The 22,108-nt window shown below is 38.2% G+C and overlaps 1 protein-coding gene and 1 long non-coding RNA gene across 2 annotated transcripts in view; one reads left to right on the forward strand and one right to left on the reverse strand.

The window, feature by feature from the left end:
• LOC131440433 (high-affinity choline transporter 1) overlaps positions 1-22,108 on the forward strand; it is a 117,951-nt gene that overhangs the window by 55,578 nt on the left and 40,265 nt on the right. The window contains exons 3-6 of the mRNA XM_058611708.1: positions 16,521-16,628; positions 16,697-17,151; positions 17,217-17,346; positions 17,417-17,738. Of these exons, the coding sequence (XP_058467691.1) occupies positions 16,521-16,628; positions 16,697-17,151; positions 17,217-17,346; positions 17,417-17,738 (1,015 nt within the window). The remainder of the gene's footprint in view (positions 1-16,520; positions 16,629-16,696; positions 17,152-17,216; positions 17,347-17,416; positions 17,739-22,108) is intronic.
• LOC131440435 (uncharacterized) lies at positions 5,065-6,046 on the reverse strand. The gene is made up of 3 exons (XR_009231392.1): positions 5,791-6,046; positions 5,404-5,733; positions 5,065-5,346 (listed from the first exon to the last, which is right to left on the reverse strand). It is a non-coding gene; the product is annotated as an uncharacterized LOC131440435 (long non-coding RNA).

The following is a 22,108-nucleotide window of genomic DNA, read 5'->3' on the forward strand; positions in this document are numbered from 1 at the left end:
CTCGTGTCTTGCACTGTTTATAGCTGCTGTGATGGCCGGAAGTTGCTCGTCCCAGTCACGATGATCGTCATCTATCAGTGATCGTATGCACGTTATGAGTACTCTGTTGACGCGTTCGGCGTTGTTAACCATGGGACAATAGAATGCGGTTTTCATGTGAGAGATATTATGCCTGGTCAACAGTGATTTAAATACCAATGACTCAAATTGTTTTCCGTTATCCGATAATACAATTCGCGGTCGCGAAAACTTCAGGAAGACCTCCTGTTCTAAAAACTCTGACATTTTTGCAGAATCTGCATTAGCCATCGGATGAGCAACGACATATTTAGTAATCCAATCTACGACGACGAACATGACAGTGTTTCCACGTTTCGAACGAGTAAGAGGACCCACAAAGTCTATTGAGATGAGCTCCCACGGTAATTTGGCAGGTTTCATATTTCCCATTTGTGGTACCATCGTTACGTTTGGCGCTTTACTCGCTTTACATATTGTACAGCTGCGTACCCAATTGCCAACTTCTTTTTGCATTTTGGGCCAATAGAAGTGCGATTGTACTTTTTGCCACGTTTTGTAATATCCAAGGTGTGCTGCAGTTGGCGAGTCATGAAACTGCTTGATGATTTCGTTTCGCTCAGAGCGTGGTACAACTCTTTTCCATTTATGTGAAACATTTCCCATTTCATCCTTTCCGGTGCAGTTTTTGTATAACTCGTTTTCTGCCACACGAAAGTCGGGGAAACGATCCTGGTTGTTTGAAACTCGTTCTCGCAGGCTAGCGTACCACGGGTCCTTGATCTCCTTGTTCGAGAGTGCTACGCTTGCCACAATCCTCGAAAGCGCATCCGGTACTATGTTGCAACTGCCTTTCCGGTACTTTATCTCAAAGTCATATGCATTGAGGCGTAACAGCCAGCGACTCATTAAGGCAGTTGGATTTTTCATTGTTTGCAAGTAACTCAATGCAGCGTGATCGCAAAACACTGTGAAGCGAACACCTTCGATATATCCCCGAAACTTCTCAATGGCACGAATGACCGCCAGGCATTCTCGCTCAGTGGTTGAATATTTTCGCTCCGACGATGATAATTTCTGTGAAAAGTAACAAATTGGATGCTCCTCTCCGTCAATTTCTTGTGTTAGGACCGCTCCTATTGCCACGTCACTCGCATCACATGCTATGACGAATGGTAGGCTGTAATCTGGCATGGCCAATACTGGCGCTGATACTAGGGCTGCTTTTAACTTAAGGAATGCTTCCTCCGCCTGGACTGTCCAGCGAAATTTTGTCTTCGTTTTTGTTAATTCGGTAATTGGTGCAGCTAATCGCGAGAATTCCGATATGAATCGTCTATACCAGTTACAAAGACCTAAGAAGCGTTGAACATCTTTCCTGTTCGCTGGGACTGGAAATCTGACAATGCTTTCTACCTTTCCTTCGTCTACCGTCCAACCGTTCTCGCTCAATATGTATCCGAGATATCTGATTTGCTTGCGGCAGAACTTTGACTTGTCGGTTGAGATAGTCAAATTGGCCTTACGTAATCTGTGCGCCACTTCCTCTAACATGTGTATGTGCTCATCGAACGTTCGTGAGCAGATGATTATATCGTCGAGATAATGAAACACATGCGGTTCTAAGTCTGCGAACAAATGTGTCATCAGCCTTGCAAGTGCTTGGCTGGCAGTGCACAAACCAAACGGGACCACTTTAAATTGGAAGTGTCCTCTTGAAGGTATGGTGAACGCCGTGACCGGTCGCGAATCAGGATGCAATGGTAGCTGCCAGAAGGCGTCCTTTAGATCTATTGACGATATGTACGCGCAACCTCCCAAGTTGTTTATAATGGAGGAAATTTGCGGGATTGGATAACCTTCGTTTACCATCACCGAGTTAAGATGACGTGCATCTAGACACACGCGATATCTTCCTGTTTTTTTTTTCACCGCTACTAATGGATTGTTCCAAGGAGAGAAACGGGCTTCTTCTATTACGTCCAACGCAATCATGCGGTCAATTTCTCGGTTGACCTCTTCGAGAACATATTTTGACATGGTGTAATATCTTTGCTTGCGTGGTGTCGCGCTGCCGACGTCTATTCGGTGTACATATAATGTTGTTCTACCTAGGGTGTGGGCATCTGCTTTTGGAAACATGGCCACTACACGTTGGAGTTCTTGATCCTGTTCTGGAGTTAATTGTTTTCGCGGCTCATCTCCTTCTTCCTTCAATTCTTCTGTTACTGCTTCTATCGAACAACACACAGCTTTTATACCGAACGTATTCCAAAAATTCATTCCAAGAATGACACAGTCAGGTAAGGTGGGTATCAAAAGCACTGGGATCGTTTCATTTTTGTTATTATAAATAATTGGCAAGCGGGTAAAGTGAGTTATGGTGTGATGTGTACCGTCGGCCGTCTTGATTGCCCCATTAACCGTTTCTTTGCGTAGATTTAGCTCATCGACCATTTCCATGCGTTTTCCCCCCAGGAGGGAACAGTTAGCACCGCTGTCTAGTAGTGCAGTTATTTGACGACCCAATACGCTGATCACTGCGTGTGGCCTGTTGTCTTTGTCCAGATTAATGATAAGTGAGTTAATGTGCTTAAATTCAGGAATGCTAGAGGGTTTTCCGAATTGTTGCGAAGAATCTATTCCCTCTACTGACGATTCTCCGCTGCTGCGTTTCCCGCGTCCGTTCGACACGTGAAGCAACTACGTAGTGAATACCCTTTTCTTCCGCACCTATAACAGAAAAGAACTGCCTGTGGTTTGGGGCAATCCATAAAGCGATGTCCTTGCTCGTCGCAATTCCAGCACAGCATCATTGGACGACCCTGTTCGTCTATATTTTCTTCACTTTGTTGTGGCTGTGCCTCACGTTGTGAGTTTTCTAGTGGCACTCTCCTTGAGTACTGGCATTGCTTATCCATCTGGCGGGAATGTTGCAGCGCCAAGGACTGATAACGAGTAGATGGATTAGATCTATGTGATGCTGTAGAATTTGTTCTTGCATTTCTGTTACCAATTTGCAATTCCAAAGCGTTTACCTGTTCCGAGAGCTGATTAACTTTCGACTGCCAATTAACATTTTGTTCTCGGCTTAACAACTCGTTCTGAGAAGGGCAGTCGTCCCATTGTGGATATTCACCTAAGCAGTCAGATGTTATCTCTACGGCCTGCACTCGTCCGAATCGTTGGGTTGGCGGACCGGGTCTCTGAGGAGCCACTGGCGTTGCGAAATTCGGTTCGAGAAGAGAACTGTGCGGAATGGGAATCCGTCGTTGACGGCTCAGCAGCATTCTCGTTTCGTCATAACTTGTGCAAACTTCCACCATATCTTGCAGTGTGTGCGGTCGAGCAGCGGTTACAATTGCAGCATAGTCCGCATTCATGTTTTTTTTAACGATGAAAAATTTTTCCTCATTCGACATCGGCGGTGCGACGAATCTAAACAGTGCTGAGATGTCTCTAAAGTATTTTGCGAATGATTCGTTTTGACCTTGAAACCGAAAACATGCCTCTAACCGTAAAATTTGCGCATAACCGCTCGGCAAAAACTCCTTCCTAATTTCTCTTTTGAAATCTTCCCAAGAGCCTAAAATCTGCTGTGCCACTGCTCGTGCGTACCAATCCAAAGCATCTTCTTGTAACAAGTGTTTTATGGATACTAGCAACGTGTCATCGCTCATGCCTTCCGATCTTGAAAAAGTTTCTACCCGGTCCAAGAAAACGTTCAAAGAAGTAGTATCTTTCTCCCCTCTAAACTTGAATGGCCAATTATGTACTGCTTTCAGTAATCTTCTGTCTTCGTTGCGTTGTCTCCTTTCGTTGTGTAGAAGGTGATGAAGCAGGTCGTCTCTTAGCTGGCTCTGTTGTCGCTGGACATGTCTTTCTTCTGCTTGCTCATTCTCTTCATGTCTCTGACCATATCGTTGTCTTTGCCTCCTGTTATGTTCTCCATCATACTGAAAGACCTGTTCATTCCAGTCCTCATCGTGTGCTTCCGAATTCAAGCTAATTCGGCTGTTCTCCTGCAAAGATCTTTGCGTTGGAGGAGTGTAAGCGTCACGACTCGAGTTATCCCGTTCGTCCATAAAGGGATTGAGCCGCGTTCCTGATATATCTTGTATCGTGCTCTCTCTCCTATTTTCTTGTATTACAGAGGAGCTAAACTGTTCCATCGTGGTGCCGTGACTGGTATTCTCTCCAGAAGCTTTTGTATAACCGACGGCATCCGAACTCATCCTCCGATTGAGGGTGGTGTTCGTTGCTTGTTGCGCTGTTTTAGCAATAGCTCCATTATTCCCTTGAATGTTGAGTGCACTTGTTGTATCACTATAAAGCGCGTTCACTACCCTTCGAAGGGATTCCCACGCGTCCGATAGAGAATTCGGTGGCTTTATAATTGCCAGTCTATCTCTGTAATGAATTAGCCGCGATCTCAAATGGTTCAAATCTTCCTTCTGGGAATTTTTGATTGCCAAATCTACTGATATTTTAAGTTCTTGTATTCTAACCTGACATTTTTCTAAATTGCTTGTAGGACTCATCACATGCTCTGAGCTCGCATGTACTATCCCCAGCGTTTTGTCGCTGTGAATGGCATTGTTAAGATGCTGCATTCTAACGCGACGCGTGGTAGGTCCTAAATTGACCATGTGTCGCAATGCTAACTCGTAAGTCAGCTCCTCATCATTCAATTGTGAATAATCCATGTTGAACTGATTGGTTTTTTACGGGTAAGGAAATTTAACCAACTATCATAACGCTTCATCAGTTGCTGAATAATAAATCCAATGCAAACGACAAAATTTTCAAATCGTGGGATTTTTGTTGGGCGCCAATGTTATAGTTATGCTTTAGGCGGATCGAAATTGCCTTAGCAGCACCGACTAACAAGGACAAATCAAAGCCACAACAAAAAAACACGGCAAATTTACAATAACATCATGCTTATATTAAATCTTACATTCTCTCTCTCTTCTCCCACACTCATCTTGTCTACTGGCCTTGTTTCTATACTAGTGCGCACTTATGACTAGCTTACCCCTAACATTCACGCCTACAATATCGCAGCTTCCCGCAGGTCGTCTTGGCCATCCCGACCCGTGACTTCTTAATATCGCCACCGCACCTTCAAGTTTCGCACCACTCGTTGTCTCCACGTTCCAGCCAGCCCCTTCTATCAGACAGTGAGCTACCCGTTCCACCACGTGCACCATCCGTGCCTGTGCAATATGTGTCTAATGCTTTATCTCGACGCGGATCAGTTTTGATGCGTGTGACGTGCCTTACGCACCTGCTTCTTCTTCCCAATCCGAAATATGAAAAACAACCCTGAAAGACCACTCTTTTTAGTTTTCTATTTGAAACACCTCGCTAGGATGCACTTACCCTCGCGGGGGTGGTTATATTTTGAATGCGTTTCTGCTCTCGTTCACATGCAGACTACGTCTCGTTCGCCTCTGGGCAAATGCCAGGATCCGATAATAAGATCGCTGTGAAGAACGTGAGCATGAGCTCTACGTACTCTAATGTATTAAAATAAAGGCTTACTTTATCCGAACGGATATTTCTGTTCCTTTCCAGGTTATTCACCGCTGACTCAGTGACCTTGTTGGTTTACGCATTTGTTCACGTGGCATGGACAAAATACACCTCTTATTTTTCACCGAGTTGTAAAGATCCGCACTTTCGCCAGGCTTACATAGGTTTCGTGACTGCCTGAAAGTGATATCGATTAGCATGCGGATTCACATAACCTCCCTACAATGGACTTACGGCGTACTCGTAGAATCGCGTTTCAATGTCAACGACAAGCGTATCTCCACAATCTCCGTTACACTGTTGTGCACGGTATTAGGTTTAGTTTTTGAAAATAACTGTTGACGCGATTAGTCTTTTTTCCGGGTGTTTTACTCCAACTAGATTAACCCACCACGTTCTGTGGCTGACACTGCACGAAAGAAAAAGTCGTGCGTTTTCAGGTTTCTCCTTCCTCTTTCTCATTCAACGGGTGGTTCAGAAGCAATTCTGTCAGAAGTGGTAGCATTTGGCTGCGTGCGTATTTACGACGTGAAGTCAGTTGCCAGTTTTGCGGTATTTATTACACTGCAGTTGTGTTGAATTCAATGCTACTCCTAATTTGGATCTTACCATATACTCTCACAATTTATAACGTTACAGGACGTAGTTAAATTTACAATGTAATTTATATTAAAATCGAATGGAATTGAAAAAAAACCTTTTTTTAATGCGATGTTTTATTTAATTTACGCGAAATTTTTATTTACGTACCACTGACTGCGCGTAAATAGAGGGTCAAGTGTACTCGGGTGACGTTTGGAACAGACTACGTGACACGAAGTCCCATCTGGTTGAAATACAACATTTGGTTTCGGACCATACTGTCCTTTGATGCACGGGAGAATAATTACACCTAAAATTCCGATATGAACCTCGACCGATACGTTTTAATGTTCGTCGGCCATGCCTTTCAGCGGAACCGAACTAATAGAGCGGTCGATTCCGGAGTTTAATATGGGATCGAATTTGTTATTTTGTTATTTTCCCTAGGCTTGGATGATGAGCTACATGGCGCGTACCCCCGCTTGGCGGATGGGGGTGGGAGTCAATTTATACCTCGCGTATTGACAAAGTCGGACCATACCGAGATCGATCGATCGTTCGCTTATAAAAGTAAAAAGATGAAAATTATTATGTTATCTGGATCGATCTCGGAGTGGACAGGACTAATACTGCTTGAAATTGTCAATAGGTCATTAGGTGGTTTCGAGCATTCTTATGCCTGGAATTGGTCACCAATTTGATTTATCTTGATCCAGTTGGGATGAATATTAATATATCATATTCATCCTGAACTGGTGAATTTAATTAAAAAAGGAGAACTATTGTTATCAGGCATAGGAGTAAATTGACATCTTATGAACCGTTAAGGAACTTTCAAACCTTTCCGATCCGGTTCGATATCGGTACTAATGTTTACAAATTGCAATGACGACGAAACTGCTTGATCAAGTGTAAATACATTTTTAAATCGGGAAAGGTTTGAATGTACCTAAATTTCTACAGCTTTGACACAGATGTTACCTTCTAACTGAGAATGTGAGATGTGTGTTTCTGGAAGACCATTTCATAGAATCATACCTTGTATTTCTTTACGAAATACATGTAGTTCTTGTTCCCTGGATGCGTGCTCAACACTAGAGAGCCCAAAACCTAAATTGCTCAAAAGCAAAATTATTGGATTCTCTCTTCGAAAAAAAAAACTGACAGAATAACTAAAAGCTAGTGCAGTGTGCTTTAGTGCATATATCGTTAAATAAAGAATAAAAAACCTTTTTTAATCCACCTAGTGGTGTAATGATGCCTTTCTCATGTACATATAATATTGTGGTATTCTATTCAAAATTTCTCTCTTCGATTTTTGAAAGAAACCAAGAGATTGTTTGTGCATAACATACAGAATAAAACAGTGCTTTGATTGCGCAGGTCATCCAACGAAGTGGGTTCACCATTATATGCACTTCCGGCACCGGAATCCGAGAACCGGTATGATCGAAGTTGGTTCGTACGGCCACCAACTAACATGACATACAAACTCTACTAGTACGCACTCTAAATTACGATTTAAATGTTTGTTGCATCCGAAAATATACAGTAATTTTTGGTAGGACCATAAGACCTTTCAATTGACCCTAAGATTGGGAATAACGGTTTAGAGTCCAGTTTATAACATTATGTACGTTTTTTGTTTCGCCGGTTTAAGTGACGGTGTAGAATATTGAACACACTTTACCCTATAACTCCGGAACCGGAAGTCGGATCCGGATGAAATTCAGGAATTCCGTATGAGACCAGAAGACCTTTTAATTGAATCTAAGTTTGTGGAAATCGGTCAAACCATCGCTGAGAAAAGTGAGTGAGATCCATTTTGGTATATATGACCACTATTTCCGGTACTTCCGGAACCGGGAACCAGGATAGCCGAAATCGGTTTGTTTAGTTGCCTACTGATAATGAATTGTACTAATCGATTTGTGTAGTTTTGAGTACAATATTGAACACACTTTACCTTATAACTCCGGAACCGGAAGTCGGATCCGGATGAAATTCAGGAATTCCGTATGGGACTACGAGACCTTCCATTTGAAACTAAGTTTGTCAAAATCGGTTCAGCCATATCCGAGAAAACCTAGTGAGATTATTTGACAAATACACACACACATACATACACACGCACACACACAAACACACATACACACACACACACACACACACACACACACACACACACACACACATACACACACACAGACAGCTCGATGAACTGAGTCGAATATGACAATTTTCACTAGTCGGTTTTTCAAGTGATTGCATATCCTTTCTATATGAAAAAGGCAAAAAAACATAAAACTTTAAGCAATTCTTTCATTGTGTACATATTGTGACTTTCCTGCGCAATCTAGTGCTAAATGCGCATCTTTACATTATATAATTTAACAAGCTCACTAACACCTGATTTTATTTTATTTTATTTTCTTGACGAGAAACGTGCCTGTTGAAATAAAAGATTATCATCGAAGATTTAAGACCATGTTCCTCATGTACTCGCTGTTGAAAAATTGAGACGAAATGGATTCCCTGACTGGATAACAAACTGGATTCTTTCGTATCTTACAGATCGTAGTGCTTCAGTTCGAGTCGGAACTGTACATTCTGATCCTTTCGATATTACATCAGGTGTTCCACAAGGGAGTCATCTCGGACTGCTTCTGTTTGTGCTGTTTGTGAATGATCTTTGCAATGAACTGTCGTCGTTTAAAGTAATGTATGCCGATGATTTAAAAATTTACCGAATCATCACAAGCCTTGTAGATTGTTGTGCGCTACAAATGGACATTGAATGTGTCATAGATTGGTGTAATAGAAACGGCATGAGTGTTAATGTTAATAAATGTAATACCATAACATTTTCACGAGTTCAGTCTCCAATTTTATTTGAATACTCAATGATGGCGAATCCAGTCAAAAGAGTTTCTTCGGTAAAAGATTTAGGCGTAGTTCTCGACCGTAAGTTACGCTTCACCGAACAGCTTTCGATGGTTATTGCTAAAGCTTTTGCCGTCCTGGGACTTATCAAACGCAACACTAAAGACTTTAACGACGTTTATTGTCTCAAGGCTGTTTACATTGCTCTAGTGCGCAGTATTCTAGAATACGGAGTTGTAATCTGGGCTCCATACCACAACGTTCACATCGACCGGATCGAACGAGTGCAGAAATGTTTTGTCCGATTCGCGCTTCGAAGACTTCCTTGGCTTAATCGGCTTCAGCTACCACGTTACGAAGATCGCTGTGTTCTCATCAACTTACCCACGCTGCAAAACCGGCGGATATTTCATCAACGACTTTTCGTTTTTGATTTGCTTAATAATAACATCGACTGCCCCACACTTCTGGCAAGGATTCATATCAATGTTCCGGGAAGATCTTTGCGAAGAATGGACTTCATACGACGATCAGCTCATCGCACACAGTATGGACAAAATAATCCAATGGATGTTTGCTGTAATCAATTCAATAGAGTTTATCATCTGTTTGATTTTACTGTGAACAAAGACACATTTAAATCGAAAATATTGTTAAGTTAATGTTTTTAGACTAGATAGATAATAATAAGTCTGTGCGATAGTTTTTACTCTAATCGAAGACAAATAAATAATTTGTATTTGTATTTGTATTTAAAAAGACCCTACACAGTTCGAAAAAATCTAGTGATTTTTCATCTTATAACATGCACATAAATGGAGCGTCGTATTTCACTCAAATTTATATTCAAGAACATGTAAAATTCTGTGATTTGAAAATCACATGGCTTGAAATCGAATGAAATAAAAAACAAAAGATCGATAGAAACAGCGCGACTTGAACCGAGAAACATCAACTCGCTAAGCACGGCAGTTATCGACTGTGCCATAGAAGCACATATCTGGTCAATGGATTATTGATGCATATTGCAAACACCTCGGCCGAGCGGCGGCGGGAGAAGAATAACGAAAAGGGATGTTTCTTTCTATTTTGAATGGAAACGTGTAACTCTCTGTGTCAATAAACCTTTTTGCCTTTCTCATATAGAAAGGTTATGCAATCACTGTGAAAACCGACTTTTGAACCGAGGCCCGGAGGGCCGAGTGTCATATACCATTCGACTCAGTTCGTCGAGTACGCAAAATGTCTGTGTGTGTGTCTGGTGTGTATGTGTGTGTATGTGTGTGTATGTGCGTATGTGTGTATGTAACGTTTTTTTGCACTAACTTTTCTCGGAGATGGCTGAATCGATTTTCACAAACTTTGACTCAAATGAAAGGTCTTGTGATCCCATACAAAATTCCTGAATATTATTTGGATCCGACTTCCGGTTCGAGAGTTATGGGGTAAAATGTGCAAAAATAAGAAAATATGTGTTTTAACTTTTCTCATAGATGGCGCGACCGATTTTCACAAACTTAGGTTCAAATGAAAGGTCCTGTAGTCCGATGCGTTATTCCTGAATTTCATGCGGATCCGACTTCCGGATCCGGAAATATAGGGTAAAGTGTGTTAAAAATTGTACACCATCACTGAAAATGGGGAAAAACCTTAAAATTTTTTCTAAATCGACCTCAAATCTTTTCCAATTTGATGGTTTTTATCAGTAGACGGTCAAACAAACCGATTTCGGTTATTATTTTAAGAATCGAAGAAATTTTTTTTTGCCTTTCTTGGTTATGGAATCACTGTGAAAACCGACGTTTGAACCGAGGCCCGGAGGGCCGAGTGTCATATACCATTCGACTCAGTTCGTCGAGTACGCAAAATGTCTGTGTGTGTTTGTGTGTGTGTGTGTGTGTTTGTGTGTGTTTGTGTGTGTGCGTATGTGTGTATGTAACGTTTTTTTAACTAACTTTATGGGGTAAAATGTGCAAAAAAATGAAAATATGTGTTCTAGCTTTTCTCATAGATGGCGCGACCGATTTTCACAAACTTAGGTTCAAATTAAAGTTCCTGTGGTCCCATACGTAATTCCTGAATTTTATCCGGATCCGACTTCCGGATCCGGAAATATAGGGTAAAGTGTGTTAAAAATTTTATACCATCACTGAAAAGAGCGAAAAACCGTAAAAAGTTTTCTAAATCGACCTCAAATCTTTTCCAATTGATAGTTTTTATCAGTAGACGGTCAAACAAATCTATTTCGATTATTCTTTTAAGAATCGAAGAAAAATAATTTTGAAGAATACCACAGTATTATATATGATAGTATGATTGATATGAGAAAGGCATCATTACACCACTAGGTGGATTAAAACAGGTTTTTTCTGTATTTCTTCACTTCTATTTCTTCTCAACTAACTGAGTACACTCTTGGATCAATTTCATATCGGAACTACACACTTTCGTTCTGCTTTTTGCCGTAATCTACCTACAGCAGAAGTTAATCGGCGAACTGTATCGGTTATCGCGTATTACACTACTAACTAACACTCTTTGGAATCGAACAACTAACCGACTACTTAATAAAGACTCATTAATTTGTCTACGGACCGACGCCCGAGTCTAACGGCTATTTACCGCGCACTCTTCAAAACTGAACTGGTTAACCGACTCTTCCCAACTATGGGTTTTTAAGCTCCTAACATTTACTTTCGGGTTAAGCCCGAAGATTTTAGTACAAGCCGAGCTTGTGATTTCAAGTAGAAAGTTCATCCGACTTTCTCCCGAAGTTCTACCGAAAGCCGAGATCACTGTCACTATGCCAAAGGCAGTGTCCGTAGAAAAAATAGCTTTGTTTTCACAACATTGCTGCGCTGACTAATGCCCGGAACTGTCTATGGTTTTATAACAAAGTTTCTTAAACATCGTTGCGATGACTAATGCTCGCAAATGCGCACGCTTCAATAACAAAGTTTATACCTGAAGGTTGCAGTTACGCTGATATGAGAGTTTCCTTCACAATTTCCTACTTTTTCTGCAATACTAGCAAATTCGAAGGAAAATTTGCTAAGGGCGCTGCAATATAAATCCACATAGCGACTAACAGTACCCGAATTCAAATTACACTCGGAGCCTGTAAAATTCTGTGGGAATGGAATATTTAGTCTTTTGACAAGTTAAATTGTTATGAATTGTGTCGGTTGTAGAATTACATCACCTGTAAAATTCATAATTTTTTTCTGTGTAGAATGTCCCAAGAAAATGAGGAAAAACAGGTATTTTGTGTAATTACCTAATTTTTGGTAAGTTACGATATGGTAAAAGAAAACGTTAATGCACTACTATTTTTACTATCAATTTTATTATTATTATTATTGTTATTATTGACGAAAAGACCTGTTCGGTGAAAGTCGTTTCGTCAATAATAACAATAATAATAATAGCCGCATTAGATATTTTTTCATTTTCACTTAATAAACGGATAATACTACATAAATTTGACAGGTAGATACACCTATGCAATTGCTTTGATGCTTGGTATGTCCCGGATTGGCGGTTCAATGCTGTATACTCTGAATCGGCTGCAAAGTCTGTCGAAACAGAAGGTCAAATTCCACTACAGCAATGTAATACCAGACCTTTGCTTTGATGCTTGGTAGCTAATAGTCAACAAGTTTTCTTGGGAACTCCGTTCTGAGGTTCATGAATCAATCTTTATTCAAGAGTACAAGAATCAATTTTTATTCAAGAAGTACAATTGTAGATCAACAAAACGGGCGTTACGCTATCATCTTTCATTTGTCTTTATTTTATTAAATCAATTCCTATTACGATTTTAAGACGATTTCAGCATTCGGCGAAATGACGCTTTCAGCGAAATGGCTGTCGGCGAAATGGCATTCGGCGAAATAACCCTGATCCTTTAGAACGAAATCAAGTAGAGGTAAAAGTTTTCTGCGCCGTTCTCATGAATCAACATATCAGATGACAGCGATCGGGGTACGGTGGAAGGTCAAGCGGATTTTGCCAGGGAAGATTTCTTAGAGCCAGTCGAACAAATCTTTTCTGCATGCGTTCAATCCAACAATCTGATACGGGCTTCAGACTAAACTAGCATTCTCAAGTATCGGTCGAACCATTGAACAGTATTATGCCTTCAAGCAATCTTTGAAGTCCCCTCCGATTTTCACCATAAAACCCAGTTGCCGTGTTGCTTTTGATAGCAACTTTTCACGACTAGAACCGAGTATCATTGGATCAAAAAATACACCCGTTAAACGACTAAGCCACAGAAGCACCCAACTGCTTGGCTGGTGAATGGTGTATATAAATTCATATAGTCACATTTGCTAATCAAATGCAAATCACAGTCGAAATCAGTTAAATTCATGCTCCTGCAACATAATAAAACATAATTACTAATGAAATTTTCCGTCATTCAACAAGTTTGTTATTTTGTTTGTCATTAAGACCTAGTCTTTATGAATTGCATCGTATTGGGATAAGGTCACCTTTTAAAATTCAAATTTTGTGTGTGTGTGTGTAGTATTTGTTGAATCATCGATCCTTTGTATTGCGTTTAATGTCTATTAGCTTGTGCTTATCTATGAGACAATGTAAAGTTTAATACGAGCATTAAAATTGTGGAGAATAATTTCCGATCAGTGGGTCTAGGGAGGGTCGAAGGGCCCCAAGTAGCACGTTAAGTTGCTGTCCTGTATTTTTCTACAGATTGTGCAATTTATCAAATTAGTTCATATTACTATTGTAGTAACTGTTGTGTTATGGAAAAAGCGCAATTTTTCTGTGTTGTGCAACATATCTTTAAGTTCTTCCGTTGTCACAAACATTTATTCACAATTATTGTGCAACTGATACAAAAACTAATGCATCGATCCCATTACAAATGCAGCAATTAAATCAGCGAATAAACAATTGTGAAACTCATGGGAATTACTACGTGATGTAAACAATAATTGAATTGATGTTTACAAAAACATAGCAAACATAATTTCTAATGAATAAGTTTCACATTTGATTTTCAGTGCAACTGCTCGTAACACAAACATGGAACTTTAAAAATATTCTGCACATAAATAAATGGTAATACTACATACTGTAGAATTGATCTTTTATGTTCTAGTAAATAGAAAATCGACAACGAACTGCATTTTTATGGTGAAACATGTCTTAGTACGCCTGAAATTTTCAAGCGCCTTTGAATGTACGTGTTTCGATAATTGCACATCAATTTCTATGAAAATAACAATCTTTTCTTTTCAATGAATATGATCGGGAAAGTGTTTAAAATATGTATAAGAAAGTTATCAAACATTCATACACCTTTTCAGACGATTTTAATCATATTGATGTTTTAATTAATCTAAAAAATCTTGAAATAAATTTTTCTTCAATATTTTCCAATATGGCATCGAGGGCAACAGTGTGTTGAAAAGAAAATGGTTCACCCAACGTAATGATTTATTTAACCTAAATAAAAGGAAATATAAACATGTAAATATTGAAAAGAGAAATTTTTGTTTTTATTTTTATTCAACTAGTTGATTTTAACAACAATACAGTTTAGTCATTCATCTTAGTGAACCCGACATTTGTGATACGCACTGTAGGTATTACGTTGGTGAGCCTATGTGCTTAGTTGCAAAAACAAGTTGCTCAAGCGGTAATATATAACTGTGAGAGTAACTATGATGAACTTAACTTTTCGTTCAATATCTTTGAAAAGTGATGTCAGATCTGTTCATTTTTTCGCGAGATGAAAACCAAATACAAATGATCTGATTTGATTTTTGTTTCCTTTGCGAATATAATGCTGTATTTCTGAAACTTTTATGACAATCTTCTCATGTCGGCAAGTTTTACGTTCATTTCAAGCAGATAAATCTGGTACAACTTATTTGTAAGTTTCGAACTGTTTTTCTAAAAATGAAGAAAACTGCACACACTGACCTAAAATTTCATGAGGCAGTCAAGACAATGCGGACTCGGCAGCAAAATAGTTTTTACGGCGAGATTTTCAATTCGGCTTATCAGTTTTTGCCTTGCGGAGAGCATAATTTCACTATTTTTTTTTCACAGAAGATATACAGCTATTTCGGTATATATTGAGTCCGATACAATTATGACAGCCATTTGGAATTTTTTTTAATAAGTTGAACAATTGTTTTAGCTATTTCGTTTTTACATGACGATTTGGAAATTTTGGCAGAGCTTCTATAACTACTAGTGCAACGTGGGCAAGTTGGTGATTTGCGGCACAATTGTTTTAGATATACTTAAAATTGTTCTATAGTGATTTTCTTTCGGTATTATCGTAAAACTTAACAGCTATAAGTTGCACAACCGATTTTATTATATTTAAAATGCTTTTTGAACATATCCAACATAATAATCAATTCTAAAACAATTGTAGAACCTCTTGAAATTTCAATAAGTTACATTTGCTACTTGGGGGGTACTCACCCCGGGCGCAACGTTTTTAGGGGGCGGAAAACTGATCTTTGGGACCTCGCCCAAGTCATCTTTCCGGAGATGGAGTTCAACAGCAAATCTCGGCAAATCTCTTATTTTGCTCCAGGCGCCAGATTTCTTCGGTAAGCCATTGTTTCTGATAGAAACTCTATAATATGATACTCTGAACCAAAGGTAGTACTGTGTATTTTAGAATGTGCAGATCGACTCTATTATTCGACCATAAAATTACGCTGACAAAATCAAACCACTGCTTTTCGATAGAAAAAGTTGTAAATTAATAAAAATGCAGATTTTCCACGATTGCACTTATATATTTTTGTATTAACACTTTTACTTAGAAGCCATCTCGATTACCGCTTGACAGATTTTGACAAAATTTCACACATGTAAACATCATACTCTTAACTAGTTCTATCCTTGTTTTACCCCAATCCATCAATTTTTTACCCATTGTAAGAAAAGTTATACACAAGACAAAGTGTTGCATTTTTTCGAGTTCAATTTTTATTATGAAGGGGTTTCCAAAACTTCAATGATTTTTGATATCCATTTCGCTCAGTGATTCTTGACATCCATCGCGTATTAGTGTCGCGAGTGATCAAACCGTGCTTCCTTGGTGCTCCAACTGCGGTTCATGCAACAAGAGTCCCATATTATCCAAGATCGATTCTTATGTAAAAATGGACGAAGAATCGAATAAAAATAATGAATTCGAAAAGAATATATCGTTTTACATGAGAGTATGTATGTTGCAAAATTTTTGAGCGTAATTTTCGAGTCGAAAAAAATCGAACTAAGAGTTTTGAATTTTTATATGCTAAATATCAATAGCCCATTTAAAAGTACATCAAACATCCTATTTGGATTCTGGTTATCTATTCTGAAGTTTTATCGAAACCAATGTGGCACGGGTACTAAATTTTCTCGATAATTAGTAGAATGGTCCGTATAGTTTTATGTTAAATGGCCTGCTCCGGGTAATGAAACTTAATGATAATGTCTATTATTTTATTTTTCAGCAACCTGGGTCGGAGGAGGCTATATCAACGGAACAGCAGAAGCAATCTACACATCTGGTTTGGTCTGGTGTCAAGCACCATTTGGATATGCACTTAGTTTAGTTTTTGGTAAGTATCTACTTTTTGCTATTCCGTCCGGCGTAATCCTTAATTTATTATTTCGTAATTTCTGATAGGCGGAATCTTCTTTGCCAATCCAATGCGGAAACAGGGATACATCACCATGTTGGATCCGCTGCAGGATAGTTTTGGAGAGCGTATGGGAGGACTGCTTTTTTTACCGGCTCTGTGCGGTGAGGTGTTTTGGGCTGCTGGAATTTTGGCTGCCCTAGGTGCCACCCTCTCAGTCATCATTGACATGGAGCAGGAAACATCAGTCATTCTGTCCGCGTGTATTGCGGTCTTTTACACCTTGTTTGGAGGATTATACTCCGTTGCGTATACCGATGTTATTCAGTTGTTTTGTATTTTTATTGGCTTGTGGATGTGTATCCCGTTTGCTTGGACCAATGACCACGTCAAGAGCCTTTCGTCGATGGATGTCGACTGGATCGGTGAGATTGGTGAAGGTTACCATTGGTATTATGCGGATTATGGATTGCTGCTGGTGTTCGGTGGTATTCCTTGGCAGGTAGGATAATAGCTAAAAAAGAGCAAGAAATATTAAAATATCCCAATTTTTTTTTGAAACCATAGGTATATTTCCAACGTGTACTGTCTAGTAAGACTGCTGGGCGGGCGCAAATCTTATCTTATGTAGCAGCATTCGGTTGCATCCTCATGGCAATTCCTCCTGTTTTGATAGGAGCAATCGCAAAGGCTACTCGTAAGTATTTAATAACATAAATTGATTTGGTAATTACTCATTAAGTCATCATTTAAATTATTTTTCCTAGCATGGAACGAGACTGACTACAAGGGTCCCTGGCCATTAACAGCTCAAGAGACTAGTATGATCCTACCGATGGTGTTGCAGTATTTGACACCGGACTTTGTATCATTCTTTGGACTGGGTGCCGTATCAGCGGCGGTCATGTCATCTGCCGATTCATCAGTATTATCCGCCTCATCGATGTTTGCCCGTAACGTATACCGACTTATTTTCCGACAGCGGGCATCGGAAATGGAAATCATCTGGGTGATGCGTGTGTCAATTCTGGTGGTGGGAATTTTGTCCACCATTATGGCATTGACGATACCATCCATTTATGGCTTGTGGTAAGTCCCTTTTTTCATATTTACTTTATAAAACTAACCAAATTGAGGTATAAACAGGTGGCGCACACCATATGGCTTGCTTGAGTGTTTAATTAAAAATTTGTAAACAATTCGGTGTGACGACTTACATCTTTGTTTAGAATGACAGCTTTGTTTCAAGCAACCAAACGACCTGTCAAATACAATGTAAAGCTAACGAAACGGCCAACATTTCGGATTAAATGTTATGAATTGTTGCCAATATTACGGATAAAATATCGTCACTCTAATTATAAGCACTCTAGTTATTATCACCCCGCCTGCTCATATCTCAATGTACTTAATATACTCATTTTTGTTATTTATGGCGTTTTCGTTTTTAATTTGCACTACACCGGTGCAGTGTTACACGGAGGCATAAATAAACGAACAAAAAATGACGAAAACATAAACAGTAGCCATTGACTACAATAAACGATTCCATTGCACAGAGCTACACCAAACCTTTGATGAGTGCTACACCAGTGGTATCGGTGCAGAAAAAGTGTACTGGTTTGAATCGACAAAAACGTGAAATTAATTCTCTAGCCGTTAAACCGTTGATCCGATATACATAGTTCCTTTGGAGAACTCATTCACAAAAATATACCTCGTAATTTGATCACAATAAAAAATGTGCAAAGCCTACTACGATAAAAGTTCATTTCAACAACTTTTTTTCCTTAAGAGATAGAAAAACGATGTCTTCTACAAAGTATTAGAACTTCTAACGAGAAAAAACTTTGCCGAAGGAGCTATAGGTCTAACGCAAAAAGTTTCGGATATATGAAGCATTTTCGTTTGAAACCACTTAAAATCAATTTTTTGTACATAACTTCTTTCGCAATTAATTTCAGTGTCTACTATGTTCGAGACAATTACTAAAAACGTAAAGTTACACATTTTCGTTGAAGTCTGTGTACGGTTTGGCCTTTTCCTTAAAAAGTTATTTAACATTTAAACTTTTATATGCACTAACTTTAACTACTAATAGGAAGCAGGGTCGCAGACCAAAAGGCACATACATATACTTTTTGGAAAGCCTAAATCAAGCAATATAAAGTTACGAAGTGTGTAGGATGGCCTTTTTAAATTGTGTGAATGAGACAACAAAATATAGAGTGCTTTTTTGACCATTTTCATAGCAAAAACATTTACTAAAACGATTATTTTTGGTTTATTAAAAGGTGCTTTGTAGTAAATGTTCAAAAATTGGAATCGGTCGTTAGTGTAGCTTTGGTGCAATGATGTAATGATTGAATAAAATTTCATGATGCATTCTTGTATGCAATTGATAAAACTAAAGAAGCATGTTAACGTTCTCATTAAATTTCGAAAAAATTTACTTATTCTTTTAATAGAATATTCCTTATCCGTTTTTTTAATTCCAATCCTATTTGCCCAAAAACATCGTTTAAATTTAAGTCTTCTGAGATTAATTTTTATGTGTTGAAATGTGTAAGTGTAGCCTGCTTGAAAGGCTGAATCCTTTTTGTAAAATCATGTCACTCTACGAAATACGTTCTTATGAATTAAGTCATACACTGAAAAAAAAATAATGAAATTCGCACGATTTCTTAATCAATAGTACTATGAAATGGACATCAGTTGAATAAAAAATTCGATTCAAAATCATTCTCGATGTAGAACTAAATTGGAATACATTAATTTCAATGAACATGACCGTTTATTTATATTGACGCTTAGTTTTACTTTTACAGTATATTGACAAATGAAGCACAAAAAAGTAATTTTATATTAAATTTCCTGCTCCAAATATGCACTGTTGGTGTTGGTGAGAGCAGCGCTGCATATTATTTTTAAGAACACTAAAGAGTTGGTTGATAATACAAATGCTGGAGCATTTGGTCGATGATAATATTACAAAAAAATGCGTGAGTGGTTCAACGTTACATACAGGCGTACACGGTAAAGTATCAGATCAAATTATGTAAACTATGAGTCTAGACTTTTTTTTAAAAGAGAAATGCCTGAACTTGAGTATAAAAACGTGCACAGACTAAGAATAAAGAATAATAACCAACATAAACAAGTTTGTTTGGTTTTAGAGAATTTGTAACTAATCTGATGCCTTACTGCAATTCTATTACATTTTCTACTGAAGTCGGTAATATCGAGATTTTTTTGTGATAACGGTCAATAAGACAACTATCAACATTCACTTTGAAGAGGAATTCCGAAAGACTCGGTACTCGCTGAGAGTAAGTCACAATAGTAAGCTATAGTGAAAAGTTTTCTCTTTCGTCTGGTGTTAAAACTAATGTCCTATTTTTTATACCTCGACTACAATTTCTTGCAAAAGTTGTTGCCTAAAGGTAACTTATCGGTCGATATCACAAAAAACACGTGATATGAAGATAAACAATTTTATTAATGTAAGTTTTCCTAAGAAAATGGTCAAAAAAGCACTCTATATTTTGTTGTCTCATTCACACAATTTAAAAAGGCCACCCTACACACTTCGTAACTTTATATTACTTGATTTAAGCTTTCCAAAAAGTATATGTATGTGCCTTTTGGTCTGCGACCCTGCTTCCTATTAGTAGTTAAAGTTAGTGCAAATAAAAGTTTAAATGTTAAATAACTTTTTAAGGAAAAGGCCAAACCGTACACAGTCTTCAACGAAAATGTGTAACTTTACGTTTTTAGTAATTGTCTCGAACATAGTAGACACTGAAAATAATTGCGAAAGAAGTTATGTACAAAAAATTGATTTTAAGTGGTTTCAAACGAAAATGCTTCATATATCCGAAACTTTTTGCGTTAGACCTATAGCTCCTTCGGCCAAGTTTTTTCTCGTTAGAAGTTCTAATACTTTGTAGAAGACATCGTTTTTCTATCTCTTAAGGGAAAAAAGTTGTTGAAATGAACTTTTATCGTAGTAGGCTTTGCACATTTTTTATTGTGACCAAATTACGAGGTATATTTTTGTGAATGAGTTCTCCAAAGGAACTATGTATATCGGATCAACGGTTTAACGGCTAGAGAATTAAGTTCACGTTTTTGTCGATTCAAACCACTGTGCACTGGTGTAATGCAATTGGCAAAAACGAACGGTTTCGGTGCAACCTTACCTACACCAGAGTAGTGCAATTCAAAAACGAAAACGACATTAGACTGTGAACCATTGTTGTAAAAAAATTTGATAAAAATTGTCAAAAACAACTCTGCTCGAGACCATAGTTGTTTTTGATAGTAATTTTAATATACTGCAAAAAAAATCCCAGATCTTCTGTGAAACTAATTTTTGTACAGTTTTTTTTAATTCATCATCTCAACAAAAAGTATGGATATTTTGTCAATTCAAATAAATTTTTCTCAAAGTTCTTCTTTTGTTCATTGTATTGCGATGATTATACTAATTATTTTCATTTTAGTTTTAGTGTAAAATAAATCGAGTTTCCATCCGACAAATTTTGAGTTATGTCGAAGATTAAGTTAAATTTAACTGTTAGATAAATAATAACTATCGAAAAGTCAAATTCTTACCAAAAGTTATTCGTGAAATGCTTTACAGCCTTAGTCACTTGTGATCAAACTCTGTTACAAATCATTTAACACAACTCATGAATGAGTGACACGTCACTCAGTTTCACAAAAAGCGCACGTAGTCAACACTTAAGTTTCCACCCATCTACTTAGTTTTAACTTAAGAAACGAAGCACTCGAAATTTGATCAGTTCTTGCGCGAACCTAGGCAAAGGTTCTTCATGAATTTATTGAGTTCTACTAAAAATAAGAGTTTTTTGAACTCAAAATAAAAAAAAGCTTCTCCTCTTATACTTGAATACATCGAACTTCTAAAGTGCAAAAACAGAAATTCAAAAGTGTTCGGTTTGGATTCCATACTGGTTCTATCTGTCTGGTTTCCCGAGTAGAGTATGAGATCAAAAAGAAAACTCAATTGTATGTTTTGGTTGTTTTAACGGTTAAAAGATCAAACTCGAAAGCAAAAAAAAATGCTGTGCGATATCAAACTGAAAACTAGTTTTGTTCTCAGTGAAAGCATATTGAAAACTTAATATGATGTAGATTTTCTCGAAATGACACGTCACGAGCATAAGCTAAAAATAGAACAGCCAAAATAGGTCCGGGATAGTATACATTTAGGCGATATTACTCGCAAGCACGAAAAAAGATTTTATGCAATCTCCATATTAGTCGCAAGCGATTTCATGCAATCTCTACACTACCGACTAGGGAATCGGTTTCAAACTTAGGTGTTTTGCAATGCGAACTTTTTGCGATTGCTATGGACTGTAAGTGCAGGCTGTCAGGAGATGGGAAATGTTCGGTTATATGACACGCAGTGTTGTTTCACGAAGTTGTAT

This window comes from Malaya genurostris, chromosome 1 (assembly GCF_030247185.1).
Source record: "Malaya genurostris strain Urasoe2022 chromosome 1, Malgen_1.1, whole genome shotgun sequence".
NCBI classification, from domain to species: domain Eukaryota; kingdom Metazoa; phylum Arthropoda; class Insecta; order Diptera; family Culicidae; genus Malaya; species Malaya genurostris.